Source organism: Cyclopterus lumpus, chromosome 18 (genome assembly GCF_009769545.1).
Source record: "Cyclopterus lumpus isolate fCycLum1 chromosome 18, fCycLum1.pri, whole genome shotgun sequence".
NCBI lineage: Eukaryota > Metazoa > Chordata > Actinopteri > Perciformes > Cyclopteridae > Cyclopterus > Cyclopterus lumpus.
Window position 1 is genome coordinate 6,466,423 of NC_046983.1, and position 14,951 is coordinate 6,481,373.

Below are 14,951 nucleotides of genomic sequence, written 5' to 3' on the forward strand. Positions count from 1 at the left end.
CCGCTTGTTATTGGATGATATTCAGTAAAAAGAAATATGCAATCAGTAAATAAGCGTTAATACTTTCTAGTCGCCAAACCCTGATATACTATGAACAAATCCTTGTTGAAATAGAAAAGGAGGAAGGTTAGTAACGCTAGCAGCACCGCGAACAGCTAACGTACGGATGTCACGTTCAGGTACTTTACGATGCGTTCAGGCTCTTGTTCAGCGAAAATTTGTATTGGGCAAATTTAGTATTTTTTTTGTAAATTAAAACATTATCATGATGTTTTTTTTAAACTGTAATCTTGTAAAATGTAGTAAAGGCGAGAAGCTTGAATATGTCCAGTTGTTTAATGAAGATGTTTTCACAGCTAAATTAATTAAATAAGAGAGAGGGATTTACCATAATGAGATATAATTTCCACACACAAGCTCCAAGCAGCTTATAATACATCATTAAAATGACTAATGCCAATAATTATTTGCATCAATAAAATAATAATCTGGATTCATGTAAACCAGCTGCTGGAACAAACCCAAACAACAAAAGAGGATCTATATCGGCCAGTATGGATCTCCAAACTCTGAGTTTTATGATCCTTTGCATAATTGGCGGGTGTTTCGATATCGTTTTTTCTTTAGTGCGCTGTAAGTATATTGTTGTTTACTAATGAGTACGCCTGCATTCAGCCTGAGGCAGTGTGAGGAAGCCAAGACGACAGCGGTGTACGAGTGACCCTTACCTGCACACTTTTTACAGACCACCACGCCCAGATTGACGGAGGCCCACTCCGGTTGCGGGGCGCGACAGTCGGCGCAGCTCCTGTTGGCCTCGTTGAACCAGATCTTCTCTGCCACTTCATAGTCGGAGAGCGTCTCCACGATCGATTCCTGGACCGCTTCAATCCACTCCTCCTTCTCCCGCTCGGACTCGGCCGTGAAGCTGCAACAATGGATTTTATTGCCCCACGTCCCCAACACATGCCTCACAGTTATTGATTTGATTTGAGAGAGCAATTAAAAAAACAGCATAGTGCCGCTTGGCAGGGTTACGGGAGGTGTGGAGTATTTGGAGTAGTTTTGGGGGAGTTGCTGAAAGTGTACGGCTATGTGTGACTGCAATAGATTTGGGGGAAAAGAGGGGGCGACAGGGCAGGTAAATCAATCCGATTCACCTTGCACCACCAAAATCTATACATGACGCTAATGCAGGACATTTCTTTTATTCCAGGATATATTATTTCTATATTAGACTCAGGAAAGTTGAGAAACGGTGATGGACATGTACTATAAACCAAACAAATTTCCAGCTTCAATATACATTTGAAATAAGCATGTTTAAACATTCTTGTTCCATCCAGGACGAGCTCTGCCAATTAAAAAAATGTGAAAATGTAAAAGTAAAGCACTGAGATACGCTTGGGGATTGTAGGTGATGCTGCTTCATTTGTTGTAATGACCGAGTTATTCATTGACCGAGTCGTTACTTCACTTTCATGTCCGAAAATATGCCATAAAGCCAAAATTATGGTGGCGTTTTTGCCTAATTAAGAGAAAATCTAAACATAAATCGAATGGCCAGGATAGAAAGAGTGCGTTTCCAAAACACAAGAGACCGGGCTACACAGGACAAGTTACCGTGCACCGTTGTGGTCACGCACGTATAATTGCAGCGGTTAAGTAATCAGAGTTAGTGGCAATACAATATGCTGTTTACACGTTTGCATTGAGAAAGAAGGCTTTGTCGGAATTGCCACTGCAGGAAATGGTGGAAATACAACGTGTTCATAATTATAGAGGCTACTTTGTATGAGTATAGTTTCACTCAAAGGGTTCAAATCATTTAATATATGGGGATGCATTAAGAGTCGTGACATGTTCTTTCTTCCAGCTGCTCTACAGTCACATGTAAAAATGAGAAATCAAGTGACGAGTATTTTTTACACTGGCAATAAATCTTGCTTCCGTAACCCGATTACAGTTGTTGCTTAAATTCCACTGTAACTAAACTTATTAAGCGCATGCAAGAACCCTGCAACATATCATCTACTCATTAAAGTGATGCAACCAGTGAGGTCAAACCAGCCATATTGGATATGAACTAAATATGCACACAGCACACATATACATTGAATGCCTGAACTGTCATAGCTCCCGAATTGGGATTATTTCAGGACACTCATTCACCTGTCTCTGAATCTATCTATGCGCGCACACACACAAAAACACACACAAACCCAAACGCACACACACGAATGACGCCATATTACTATTACTGTCAAACTTATAAAGTTATCTTGCAGGGAGAGAAAGCGCAGCTTTCTGATGGATAGGACAGTGTGTGAATTTTGAGCAAAACAACGGGGGGCGGGGCTTCCACAACAACGCTGTCGGTCGGGAACCAAGAGCAGCACCCAGTGGGTAACCAGTGGGGGCACCAACATGCTTAGAAGCACACACATCTGGCTGGCTTTGACAACAACGCGAGGAGAAGCGCAGATAACAATACGAGGTAGACGTTGCTCCGATATATCTTTACTTGTTGTTGTTGTTGTTGCTGCTGCTGCTGTTATAATGTTCAGAAGGTGAAATGCAGCTCCTCTAAATGAGAGTGAGGATAAGAGACGAAGACCGACGGGAAGAGCGACGAGAGATGAGAGAGAGAGAGAGAGAGCACGAGAGAGAGAGTCCTAGCTTGACTGAAAGAAGCACTTGGTGAAATGGGACCACTGGTCTCCATGGCAACCTGGCAACCGGTGTAAAGTCAAACAGAGGATGGGGGTGGTGGGAGACGACGGGGTGGGGAAACTTTTTTCCGCCAGCAGAGGATGTGCACCAGGCCTCGCCAGGTAACCCGGCAAAGATCGATAGGTTGATTGGGTTCAGCTGTTCCGTGTCAACCGTCTCTGCCCAGGAAGCGTCTGGAGGGATGACTGCTCACATTGTCTGCTGAACTACCACTCGGCCTCCAAAACCACAGAGGAGCAAAGGGAGGCAACCGTCAGCACCGGAGTATGTGCGGAGGTTCCCCGCTAAATTAATCACAGTGTTCGGGACAACCGGTGGCGAGGAGGGAAATATCAAATGAAAGAATTCGCAAAAAGAAAAGGTGGAGTAGAAGAGTCGAAGTAAAAGTATTGTTTTACAACAATGACGAAATTGCTGCCTTTTTCCCCCCCTGACATTGAAATATGTAAATCACCCCGACAACCACCGGCATCGGGCTTCTATCGGCTCCTTCCCTGTCGCACTAGAATCATGAGGCTCTCGTGTTTTTACAAGCCGATATAAATATAATATATAGTGAGCATTCAAATGTAAAACTTACACCGGTGGCCTTTGTCCTTTTTGCAGTTTTCAGGCATGTAGTAAGAAAATCTAAATCATTTTTCATGAACGCCGAAAAAAGGCATACGTCTTCTCAGAGTCAGTTCACTACTAAACTGCTGAAGTACCAGGATGTTGATGCTCTTCAGACAATTTCAGAGTTGTATAAAGTGAACACAATTGACCTAATATTGGCAGAAAATCCAATACTGGCTATGACGCCATAAACATTTGAAGCAGAGGTATGTACTGTAGGAAAAGGGGGAATTTATTGCAAAAAAATAGAATATACTATTTATAGCTATAGTTTAATTTGAGTATAAACATTCAAAACTAAGAATGTTGTGTTTTCATATCTAGATAGGCAGCGGGTCACAAGTGGCCCACAACGGACAAACCATGCACTGGCTCTGGAGAGGGCCTTTCACATGTTTCCGTTACACGTAGTTCCCCGACACGCTTGGAAAGGGAGGGGTGAGCGAAGGGGTATTCAGTTGGTTGCAATATGCAACATCACCACTAGATGCCACTAAACCCTACACTCAGGTCCTTTAAGGCTGATATCAGCCGATACCGAGAGTATACTAATAAAGAAAGTAAAGTAAACTAGAGGTTGTTTTTTTGGAGATCATCTTGTCCTGGGCATGAGAAAGACACACAGGTTTTATTCCTGACCATAACAGCTGTGAAGAAATCCCTACCTGGAACAATTTCAATGTTAGTGATGGGGGATAAAATCCAGATTGCATGATGTAATTTGGTACTAAAAAAAAATTGCTCCTTAAGAGGCCTGATATTAGCTTTGGCTTCACAGATGGGAGTGACCAGTAATTATTTCAGAGTACATATGGGCATATGAGTGGGGTTTCAGGATGGACTTGAAAGAAATCTTCCCCTAAAGGGTCATTTCATCCAAACTATAAACACTTGTCCTTGTGATGTCCAACAACGCAGCACAGATACAGCAGCGTTGTGGTTTTTCCGCTGCCACCTCGATACAATGGAATTGAATGAAAGCAAAGTGCGTTGGTGCGGCTCAAATCTGCAGAAAATGTAATTTAAAAAACCAAAACGCAATGCCTCTCCCACTCCAAAGACCTTGCTAAACCTTCATAAAGAAAGATTTTCTATCTACGGTTAAAATAAATATATATAATTGCAAAACTGCCCACAGTTTTCGATACGTACCAGATAAACAAACAAGGATTTTCTCCACTACGCCGTTGAGCTCGGCATTTATCTGCAGCTTTACTTTGGTAGAAGTGCTTTCTGATCAAGAGCACAATGTTTTTTTTTCTTCTTTTCTTCAAAGTTCAGTGTCTTTGCTTGTGCACTCCTCTCTGCCTCATTGTCATTCTCTCAACTCCAAAAAACAAACAAAAAAAGTTGGGTGTTGCATCCACCGCAGCGGGCTGAACGCTCCGTCCATTTAACGGCAGCAAAAAAAAAAAAAACATAGAAAAGCCAAAGTGAGTCTCCACAGCTTGACGTGATTAGATGAGTTTCTCACTAATCCCCACCTTGAGCAGGTAGGGGAACGCTCCCAGGGCTACCAATCGATTTGACACACACACACACACACACACACACACACACACACACACACACACACACACACACCCTTTCAGCAATCACCTCATCAAAACAATTCAGGAGACCTGAGCTCATTTTAATTCCGCCTCTTTTGTTTTGTTCCACACAAAATGGCAATTATGTCCAATGTATTAACGAAGCTGCCAGGCAATGGGACCATTAAAAGGAGCTGACACAAACGGATCGATCGGACATACAACAGACAGGTAGAGGAATTGGGGGGGGGGGGGGGGGGGGGGGGGGAATAATTTTAAAAATCTTTACACGAGGCAAAAAAAAGAAGCAAAAAGGGTTAAAAAGAATTAATTTAAAAAAGAGAAAATGGTGAACAAGCGTACACAAACAAACAAGGCGTGCTTTGTCCAGTCAGCTGTGACGGTTGTATTCTAAATGGGCCATTACAGCACAAACAAGTAGTGCACTCATTGATTGCAGACCCTCAGGGACTGGAATCACCTGAAAGTCTTTGCACCCTAGAGGCAAAAGGTACCTGCATGAAGCACCCAGGGGAGATATCATTTTTTAAAAAAAAGTGTTTGTTTTTTTTGCCTCAAACCAGTGTTTGTTTTTTTAAAAGACATTTAAAGGGAGAACACAAGAGTGCTACTAAAAGTCAGTCGATACGGGCTAATGAGGAGATTCTCTTTGTCTCATTAGAGCCGAGTCTTAACTTTGTGACGCGCCCGCTCCTTACTTCCACGATTTAGGAATTGGTTTTGGGTGAAGGTGAATCTCACCGAAACTATTGAAAAGAACTCGCTGTATTAGCAACATGTATTTCTGTTCACTTTCACACCTGTGGCCACAGAGTCACCTTTTCACACCAGGCGTTGTAAACATGAGGTTGCATGGGGTCACATGGGGTCACATGGGGTCACATGGGGTGCCTGCGTTTCCCTTCACGCCCAGGCTCAGGCGCGTGTCAAACAAACTGTATGTTTAATAAGGCTCTTGGTCACACTGCAAGCAGACCCAGTCGGCCACAGATAGTGACACACCCGCTTGATCCAGATGTTTGGACCCGCTTTCAAACCGAAACAGGGGGGTTAGGTACGATCTAACCCACAGGAAGCCAGCCGAGTTGTAAAAACATAACGGATTGACCACAGAATGTATGACTGCAGAAAGAGATCTCTGCAGTCATAACACATTTCCCCCTGGGGATGAATAAAGTATCTATCTATCTATCTATCTATGACAATGAAATCGATCTGTTGGTCATGAATCAATGACAAACATTTGCCTGATCATTCAAAAAATTTAAAAGGAGTTAAGCAGAGGTGTTCTCATCGACTTTCTATCTGAAAGGTCAGTGAAATGTCACGCCCCCACAGTAACGGCTGTCATCATAACATCAGGTATGAATCTCATCCCCCCCCCCCCCCCCCACGCGGGTCCCTGAAGCTCTGGTGAAAGCAGGACGACAGCGACTACCTCCATCAAGCTGTGTGACATGGCGCCTCCGGCTCTGGGTTTATAAACACCGGGCAGGACTCGTTGGCCTTCAAATCTCATTAATTCCGTTCAAATGAATAATAATTATAATTGATTAATTTCTTCTTTCTTTTTTTTGCCCGCTTGAGCTTTTATTTTATTTATTTCCAAAGTGAAGATTTAAACTTTTTGCACGTTTTACTGAAAAAAGAAAAAAGAAAAGACGTCAGATAAGTTTTTAAAGTTGAAGTATTTTAAAGCCTTGAAAACAATCTGGTTTGAATTAATCCTCCGACTCTCCAGGTAAGAAGACAAAACCCAGGTTCTTTCTTTTTTTTTTTTGAAAAGGCCAAACTGATGTGAATATTCTTCAGTACCCCAAACTCTTAACGCATTATGAGACTCTTAATACCTTACATGCATCAGAGTAGATTAGTCTTCTTTCAGTTGTGAATAAGGATGCTTTATGAGACATGATTATTAAGATTAAAAGACTTGCATGCTTAGTGTACGTGAAGGGCATTTCCGTAATACATGGTTCAAATGAGATGATAATGCAGGGATATGTATTTAAGGAAGGAATATTAAATCGTCCTGCTGCTTCCGACTGACAAATGTGGAGGTGTGCGACGTCCGCCTGTGGAATACATCAGTCTGAGGGGTGTGCATTCAAAGAGAGATTCCTTCTCTCGCCATTCATCTTTTAGATGAGGAAAACCGCTACGTGTTCATGTAAGATCAAACAGGAAGAGTGCAGTTTTCTCTCTCACACACACACACACAATTAAAGACGCCATCATATATCACAGACATTTTAGCATAGATAGCTCTTTGTTGTGGAAGGAGGGGGCGAACCCAGACGTACCAGAAGTTCTTGAAGGGCGTGTTGATTTCAAAGCCCCGGCGGTCTCCGTCTCTAATGTTGGCGGCCGTGAGTTCTACTTCAACAATAGCCAGGCCCACTTTATAGTCCTGGAAGACACAAAAGAAAGGGAGATGGAGAATTAATATTAATCAACTGGGAGGTTGTTACAGGACAGTCACTTCAAATAATCAACATATGGGCTTTTTCCCCTCATACGGCCGACATCTTAGCGTTTTTTCGAACTTCGACGTCAGGGAAAACGTTTGTCCTTCAACTTTGAGCGCCGAGCATCATTGATGGCAAGTCCGGTTCCTCAAGTCTCGTTGGAGTCCTGCACTCTGTTCCCACCAGTCAAGTGCAGCTTGATGTGGGATATTACTGGATTGCTCCAGTAATAAACAAATAATTAAAATGTTCAAAGCACCCAAATGAGAGAAAATGTATTCCTGAAAAGGGCCATGAAAATGTTAGGGTCCTTCTCAAGACGCTCTTTTTTGGGAAATTAGAGACCCCTAGAGAATAAGGTGGGAATAACAGTTCGGCCTTATTAGAGTCTCAACTTTCATGGGGCTTGAATGGCATTTTGGTCAAATTAAAACTAGCAAACAAGAAAAAAGAAGAGCAACCATCACCGTCGTGACATCCTCGGTCTGTGCCGACCGCTTTCTTCCTTTAGTGCGGCGGTTTTCTTTGAGGAAATGTCACTGGACACATGGAGTTACATGTGCGAGAGGAAATCGTTTGCGACAGACCAGAAACGCACCAAACCGTCGTCAGCGTTTCCTCCTTCTCACCAATGACGCATGAGCCCAGTTTGTGCGTGACGTCTGCGCGCGCGCGTGTGTGTGTGTGTGTGTGTGTGTGTGAAACAGCAATGCTCTGCAAAAGGGAACAGGTGCCTCTGGGGAAAGCAACCCAAGCTTTCAGTCTCAATGTTTTCTGAGGCCCATCTCAGAAATAGGGGTTGGATGCAGAGGCACCGTTTTTATAAGCTGCAGTGTAACTCTGCATCCCAGCGCGCCACCGCCCTTCTCCACTTCACCCGTGGCACTCACAGCAGTTGAGACCATTTTCCATAGCCTAGAGCTCTGAGCTGAGGCAGAAACGCAGACAGAAGAAGTGCACCTACGCCCACGCACGTAAAAGGCACATCATCAAAATAGAGCAAACAAAAACATTACGATACACAGAAATACAGCAGACACAGCCAAAAAAACGTGAGTCAAAAAAGACGAGGGAGAGAAAGACGGAGAACGTATAAAGTGAGAGAGGGTCTTGGTAATCCTCACCGAGAGTGGGTGAGACGAACAGAGGGGTCAGCTGAGCAGTTGACAGCGTGTGTGTGTGTATGTTTTTGCACATGTGTGTGTGTGTGTGTGCGTGTGTGTGTGTGTGTGTGGAAAGAGCCGGAGACAAACAGGAGCCGCGCCAGTGCTCCGCAACAGCGAATTAAAAAGTACTGCCATCGCGTAGAGCGCTAAGTGCTGCCATGCTGTGCCAGCTATGAAAGCGTGTGTGCCGTCTGCGCTAACTGTTCTTCACCAACAAAACAATTTACACTAATTACACCAAACAAAGAGAAGAAAATGAATGACACCATCTTTGTGGACTTTTTGGAATTGCATGGCCTCGCAGAGGAAAGACATATGTATGTACAGTATATGTGTGTGTGTTTGTGTGTGTGTGTGTGTGTGTGTGTGTATGCCGCCATGTCTCTTGCAGAATTCTTCGACTAATTAGCGGCGAACCTCTCATTGTCGCCAAATTGTGCAAATTGCAACGCCAGGAGGAAGTTGCTGAAACATTCGCGAGTGCAGGATTCCCCCCCTGATCTTCAAGTATTGGTTCAATTGGGGCTAATGTTGTCGGAACCATCATTTGTCGATCATTAGCCCCAATTACAACTCCTTCAATCAAATTTAGAGGACTGTGGTGGAAAAAAAAAACACAAGCAATCGTTCTCCTTTCCGAACACTTTCGCGCGATGATACTAAACGGAGCGAGTGCAATGGAAACCCAGCGAACAGGTCTAGTGTGGCCATCCCAAGAAGCGCCGTGAGTAATGAAGGCCCTGTGAGCTCGGAAGACGGTCACATCAGAGAGTAGAAAAGGAGCAAGAGAGCGTGAGCGAGACAAGGGATTTCACTTTACGGCCAAGGTCCTAATTGAGCTAAAAGTTTTGATGTGAAGGCTCTGAAGCCGCGGAAACTTGGCTTCTCCGTCCTATCAATTATAACGACGTACAGTCATTGCGCTTTAAAATCCCGGATGTTCCGAGGCTTGAAGACGCGTGACGCGATAATGAGAGCGTTTCAAGGCACATTATCGCTCCCCAGTTCAGCCGAGTGACTCAATGCAACGCACGGCTGTAATTTAGAACACGGAGAGAATAAAAGGTTTCCATGTATTACCGTATAGATGCTCCGTTTCACGCTAGAAGGATGTGTGGAGGAGAAACGCATCCGTGCTGTACGTACTGAACGCTGTGCCGAGAGGGCAAAGCAGTCACCTATACCTAATGACCCTCATCCCTCTCAGGCAGCCAATTAGAGCACTGGGTGTTAGCGGCCGTCCAGCCCTCGCCACTCGTTACCTACCCAATATGTGCCGTGGCCTCTTGCCCTCTCCAATTAATTCACCAAGGATGGAGGGAAGGAGGGATGGAGGGAGGAAGGGCAGGCATTAGAGGTAAAAATAACTCACCCAATTACAACAGCCAAGAGGTAGGTGGCAAAGACGGCACTTATGGGGAAAGAGAAGATGAAAGCCCGAGGGGTAATGTCCGTACGCATGCGTGGTTTTACGTACATATCATAATATACTAAACATTTCTAAGAAAGGAGGAATCCATTAACTGAAAGAAAGAAAGAAAAATCACCTCAACTCAAGAAAACTTCAACGTCTCATTGTGCGACTCAGTCACTCCAGAGTGCCGTGCTGCTCTAAAAGAAGCCAGGCATGTAAAGGTGACCACGATTTCTATGTCCAATTCCAAGTCCACTCCGCTTAAGATGCAGGTGCATTCAAAAAGGAGCACATTACTCAATGGAGACAACAGACTTTGGATTATTTTAAACATCAGAGGTCAAACATTTTTGACAGAAGTCAAGGAAAGCGAAGAGCTATGGATGATAATAAAGGATAACAAAGCTAAATGTAGTAGACAAATAAGACAAATAATAAAAGGTGGAATGTAGGCAGAAAAAAAGAGAAACAGAAGGAAGCAAGCGATGAATGCATTGATAGTTAACTGTATATTCAGAGTTAAATATTTCAGATTAAAAAAATATATATATTGAAAATAAGCCTTACTGTGCATGTTGAACACGGCTTTCAAGACTTTAGGAGTTTTGGCTGCTGCTTCAATGCGAGTTTAGCCGAGTTGGAGTGATTCAACATCCCAAATGAGTCAATTCAGCACCAACCTGACTGGATCTTCGCATGAATCACACGCTTGTTTGTATCAATCTTTGTAAATCTGATTTGATGTTCAAATATGCACTCATCGATTAGTTTTAGCCGTGCTAGCATTGTGGCTGTCGGCCTATCTTTACAGATGTTAGCTCGCTATTGAAATGTTGTACAGTCCCACTGAGCTCCACCAGCATATTTATGTCCCAAAAAAACTAATGAGATTCCCCTCAGCCTCAATGGGTTCACGTTAGCATGCTAACACGCTAAACATTATACCCGCTCAACCTCAGCATATTAACATTGCCATGTTAGCATGCTAATAGTATCATTTAGCTCAAAGGGCCGACTCTTCGTCTGGTCTCAATAAGACAAAGTCCGTCACTTTTTTTTTCTTCTAAAGAGCTCCAGGAGGTCACACGATAGAATTGCGGACAGTACAGCCGATCGCATTCCAATATTGGACTATAATACGACTGTTATATACTGAGTGATAAAATCACCCTGATGAAAACGCCTATGGTGCATGCATAAGTACACACACGTGTGCTCGCATGAACACGTGTGTGTTCCCTCCTCACCAAATACAGAAAGAGAAAGAGTTCATATTGCACCTAGACAACACTCTCCACGTACAGTATGGTAAGAGCGTTTCAAATAAAGGTTATCTTTCCGTTAGATAACGCAATAGAAACAGAGCTCATTACAAGAGGAAGGCCTCGGTGCAATGAGACTCACTCTTGTGTCGCAAGCTCTACAAAACGGCCGTGCAGTCTTGGGATGAAGTTAATTGCGACAAAGAAGATCTTGAGAAGAACAAATGAGAGAGCGAGAGATTTGATTAACGTGGAGATTAATTAAATCCTCACTCTCTCTGTTTCTGTATACTCTGAATACCTTTTCCCACCAGAGAAGGCTCTACTGTATGTGCACGTTTTGTTAAGTAGATTTGTGTTGTGTCAACCAATAAACTGGGTTCAACCTCGCTCGTGGGAAGCTGGCGGCAAGAAATATGAACATCCGACGACCAATCAATCCCTCGTTTCAAAACCCCTTGTCATGTATGACATGATGAGACATGAAACAAGTTGCTCTGGTTGTACCAATCTGCCTATGCAGGCCCATGTGAGGTTATACCATGTGTGTGTGTGTGTGTGTCACACGTTAGGCACCATCTGACTTCCTTTGCCTTGGTGCTGAAATGACCTTAAACACAGCTTCATCACAAGGCTTACGGCCCGTGAGAAATGGGGTAGGGGTGGTGGAGGAGGAGCCGGGAGGATGATGTTTCCAATAGCTCGTTCATCATGTTAGATTAAATACTCCACTCCACTGAACTTGAACGGGGCAACGGACTGCCTCCCTCGCCGCGCTCTTGCTCTCCATCACTCTCTCCTTTTTTCCTTTCAAAACCACCAATGCTCATTTCTCACTCGCGTGACCTCTGCACCTCCACCCTTTTCACTTCATCGTTCTACACCTACCTCTTCGTTTCCGTCCCTTCTTCTCTGGTCTTTCAATTGAACGCTTCCCATCCTCTTTCTCTCCGCCGCCGCCGCTGCTGCATTTATGCCGAGGAGTTAGCTTGTAGGCTGAAATAATACAATTAATTTGTCCTCCCTCTCTTGATTCTCCTCTTCACTCCGTTTCTCCCGCTCTCTCAGCTCAAGCAAGTGGAAATGTGCTGACATGGAGCGATACCCAAAAGAGAATTCTTACAACGATGTTTGTTCACGCTAATGGAGGAAAATAATGAAAGTCAAACAACAAAACTAAAAAGATAGAGCGAAATTAAATGAGAGCCGAGGAGGAACGGAGAGGAGTTGAGCGTGTGCGGCATTATCAAATATGTGTCGGGGCACTTTAAGAAATAGTATCGCTCCGCTTGAGAAAAAGAAAGAAAAAAAACGTACGATCTCCGAGAGGGCATCTTGCCGCCGGGACAGGAGGAGGCAGAGAACAAGAGCCTCTGTACATGAGCGGGGACTACCAGGGCTTAATTGGACTCCCATGTACACGATATTGTTCGGGTTCATGTTTACTCTTTAGGTCACACCCGAGCAGTGGTGATCTAATGAGCACAAGAACAAAGGGCGACTTGGCCCGGAAAGCAGAGAGGGCCGGGGCGGCCTGACGAGCACCCACCGACCGCACTGTAGAATCTGATTGGGATTCATCACCACTAAAGCACAATATCAACCCAAAAGAAAAGGACCGACAAAAATGATCACTATATTATCACTCGTCTTGGAGAGAAGCCTCAACTAAAATTCCCATTCTGCATACATGCATTTGTTTTGTGTTGGCCACTGGGGGAACAGTACATTTCTTCCCAAGTCCAAAGTCCAAATGGGCTTGTACCCGCCAAAATTCAGCACAATACATCCCATGACCCTCATTTTCACACATATCTATTTACTCGTTCACGAAGATCTTCCATATCCTTCAAATGGGCTGTGATTATTATCTTCCCGTTTTCAAAAACAGAAGGCTGTCATCCTGCGGAGAGGGAAGTCCCGGCGGTGTTGGAAGTACCTGTTCTGTTTTGCAGAGCCTGACTTTACTCCCCGCCAGGGACACCAGCAGTCTGCCTTTGTAGCCACGGAGCTCCAGCAAGCCTCGCTTGTTTGTGGAGGAGGGGCGGGCGAGGCTGTCGGAGCGAGTCTGGGAGCCGCAGGCGGGGGGGGCGCGTGGCCGTCTGAAGAGTTTCCATCCACTCCTGGCGCTCCCCTGTGGACACGTGCATACGAGTGAGAGACAGACGCGGGGAAGACAGAAAAAACAGTGGGAGAGGTGCAAGCGGGCGAAAGAGAGGGAGAGAGAAAAAAGCACGGGAGAAAGAAAACAAGAAAAGCCAGAAGAAGAAGAAAAAACGAGAGATCAGGGCATCTTAAAGTCTTTGGATCGTCGTGTTAATTCATCACTTTTACATCCCTTCTGTGAGTTACGCTGGCTTGTTGGCTACTAAACCCCCCGTTGCATACTGATAAAGAAAACTCCAGTCTGAGAGAAAAAAGAATTTAAACACGGGATGAGCTGCGATTGGTGTAAATGCACTTAGCCCCGGGAAGAAATATGAATATCCTGCAAAAGCTGAAAAAGTGCTGAAAAGTCTGGCACTAGAGATATGGATAGTGGTGACTCTGAGATTTGCAAGCCTCCAGCAAGATGTGGCCAGGGTAATGCGCGTCAAACACACCACCTAATTAAAAAAAAAAAAAAAAAAATAGGGCTTCTAATGAGATACTGCAAATCCACTCGTTTTGTCTCAACCTGGAAAACAACGGAGCAAAGTCACAGAAACGCATGTCGAACGCACGGAGTGGTTTACTTTTCACTTTAATATTTCCAGTTGACTTACAAGCAAACTTTCTATTATGGAATCCTGAATATGCGCTTCATGGCGTACATACTCGGGTCCGCGTGCTGCAGAAAAAGGACACCGCCATCCAAACTGTTTGTATACAGTTTAGTATTCCTACTATAGCCCCCATGTATATAACACACACACACACACGGTCCAAAAACATTTGCCCTTGAACACGACACCGAATACCTGACTTATTGTGAATTACACTGGATTACCTCACAGTAGTAGAACGGCTCAGGTATAAGGCGATGCATCGAGTATCATCCGGGGTTTACATTCAAACGATGTGCACTCAAAAGGCATCTCAGATATCTCCCCCTGCAACTTTTCAAATGGACATAAAAGACGACATGAAACCGACGCCGCAAAGCCCCCCCCCCCCCCCCCCCCCCCCCCCCCCCCCACCAACCCACCCAAGACATAGCGCTATCAAAGCCAGCAAAGTGGAAAGACGAGAGATACCAAAGGATTGTAAAAAACACACACACACACACAGACATCACAGGTCCAAAGCAGTGCCCACTGTGGTAACTGTTCAATACAAGACCAACAAAAAAAAAAAAGGAGAAAAAATAAATCTGTAAACTGCAGTTAAAACTAAACCATTGGGACGGACCAGCCAGTCTGAGAAAAGGCAACAAGACAGCGTCTTTTTTCGGAAGTTTAAACCTGAAACCTTGGAACTCATCATCCCAAAAAAAAAAAAACAGAATGACGGACACTTTTTTCTGAAATATAAAAAGTGACAAAGTGATGCCCTCAGAACAACAGTTTGGTCACACGGAGGCATCACAACCCTCTGTTTTCAGGTATTTTTGGATTCCCATGAATTTGAGCAAACGACGTCATGAATGTTTCCCCAAACAGAGGTCTTAATTTCCCAGTGGTCCCCTTGTATTTTACCAAACTGTTCAGGGCACAGAAAAGAGGCCCTTACTTGGTGTAATCACTTCCTTTTATCACCCA

At 44.3% G+C, this 14,951-nt stretch overlaps 1 protein-coding gene across 1 annotated transcript in view; it reads right to left on the minus strand.

Annotated features, from left to right (window-relative positions):
- Positions 1-14,951, minus strand: part of zmp:0000000660 (arf-GAP with Rho-GAP domain, ANK repeat and PH domain-containing protein 2) — a 95,764-nt gene that overhangs the window by 57,598 nt on the left and 23,215 nt on the right. The window contains 4 exon segments of the mRNA XM_034556626.1: positions 729-928; positions 7,205-7,311; positions 13,151-13,300; positions 13,302-13,345. Coding sequence (XP_034412517.1) covers positions 729-928; positions 7,205-7,311; positions 13,151-13,300; positions 13,302-13,345 — 501 coding nt within the window.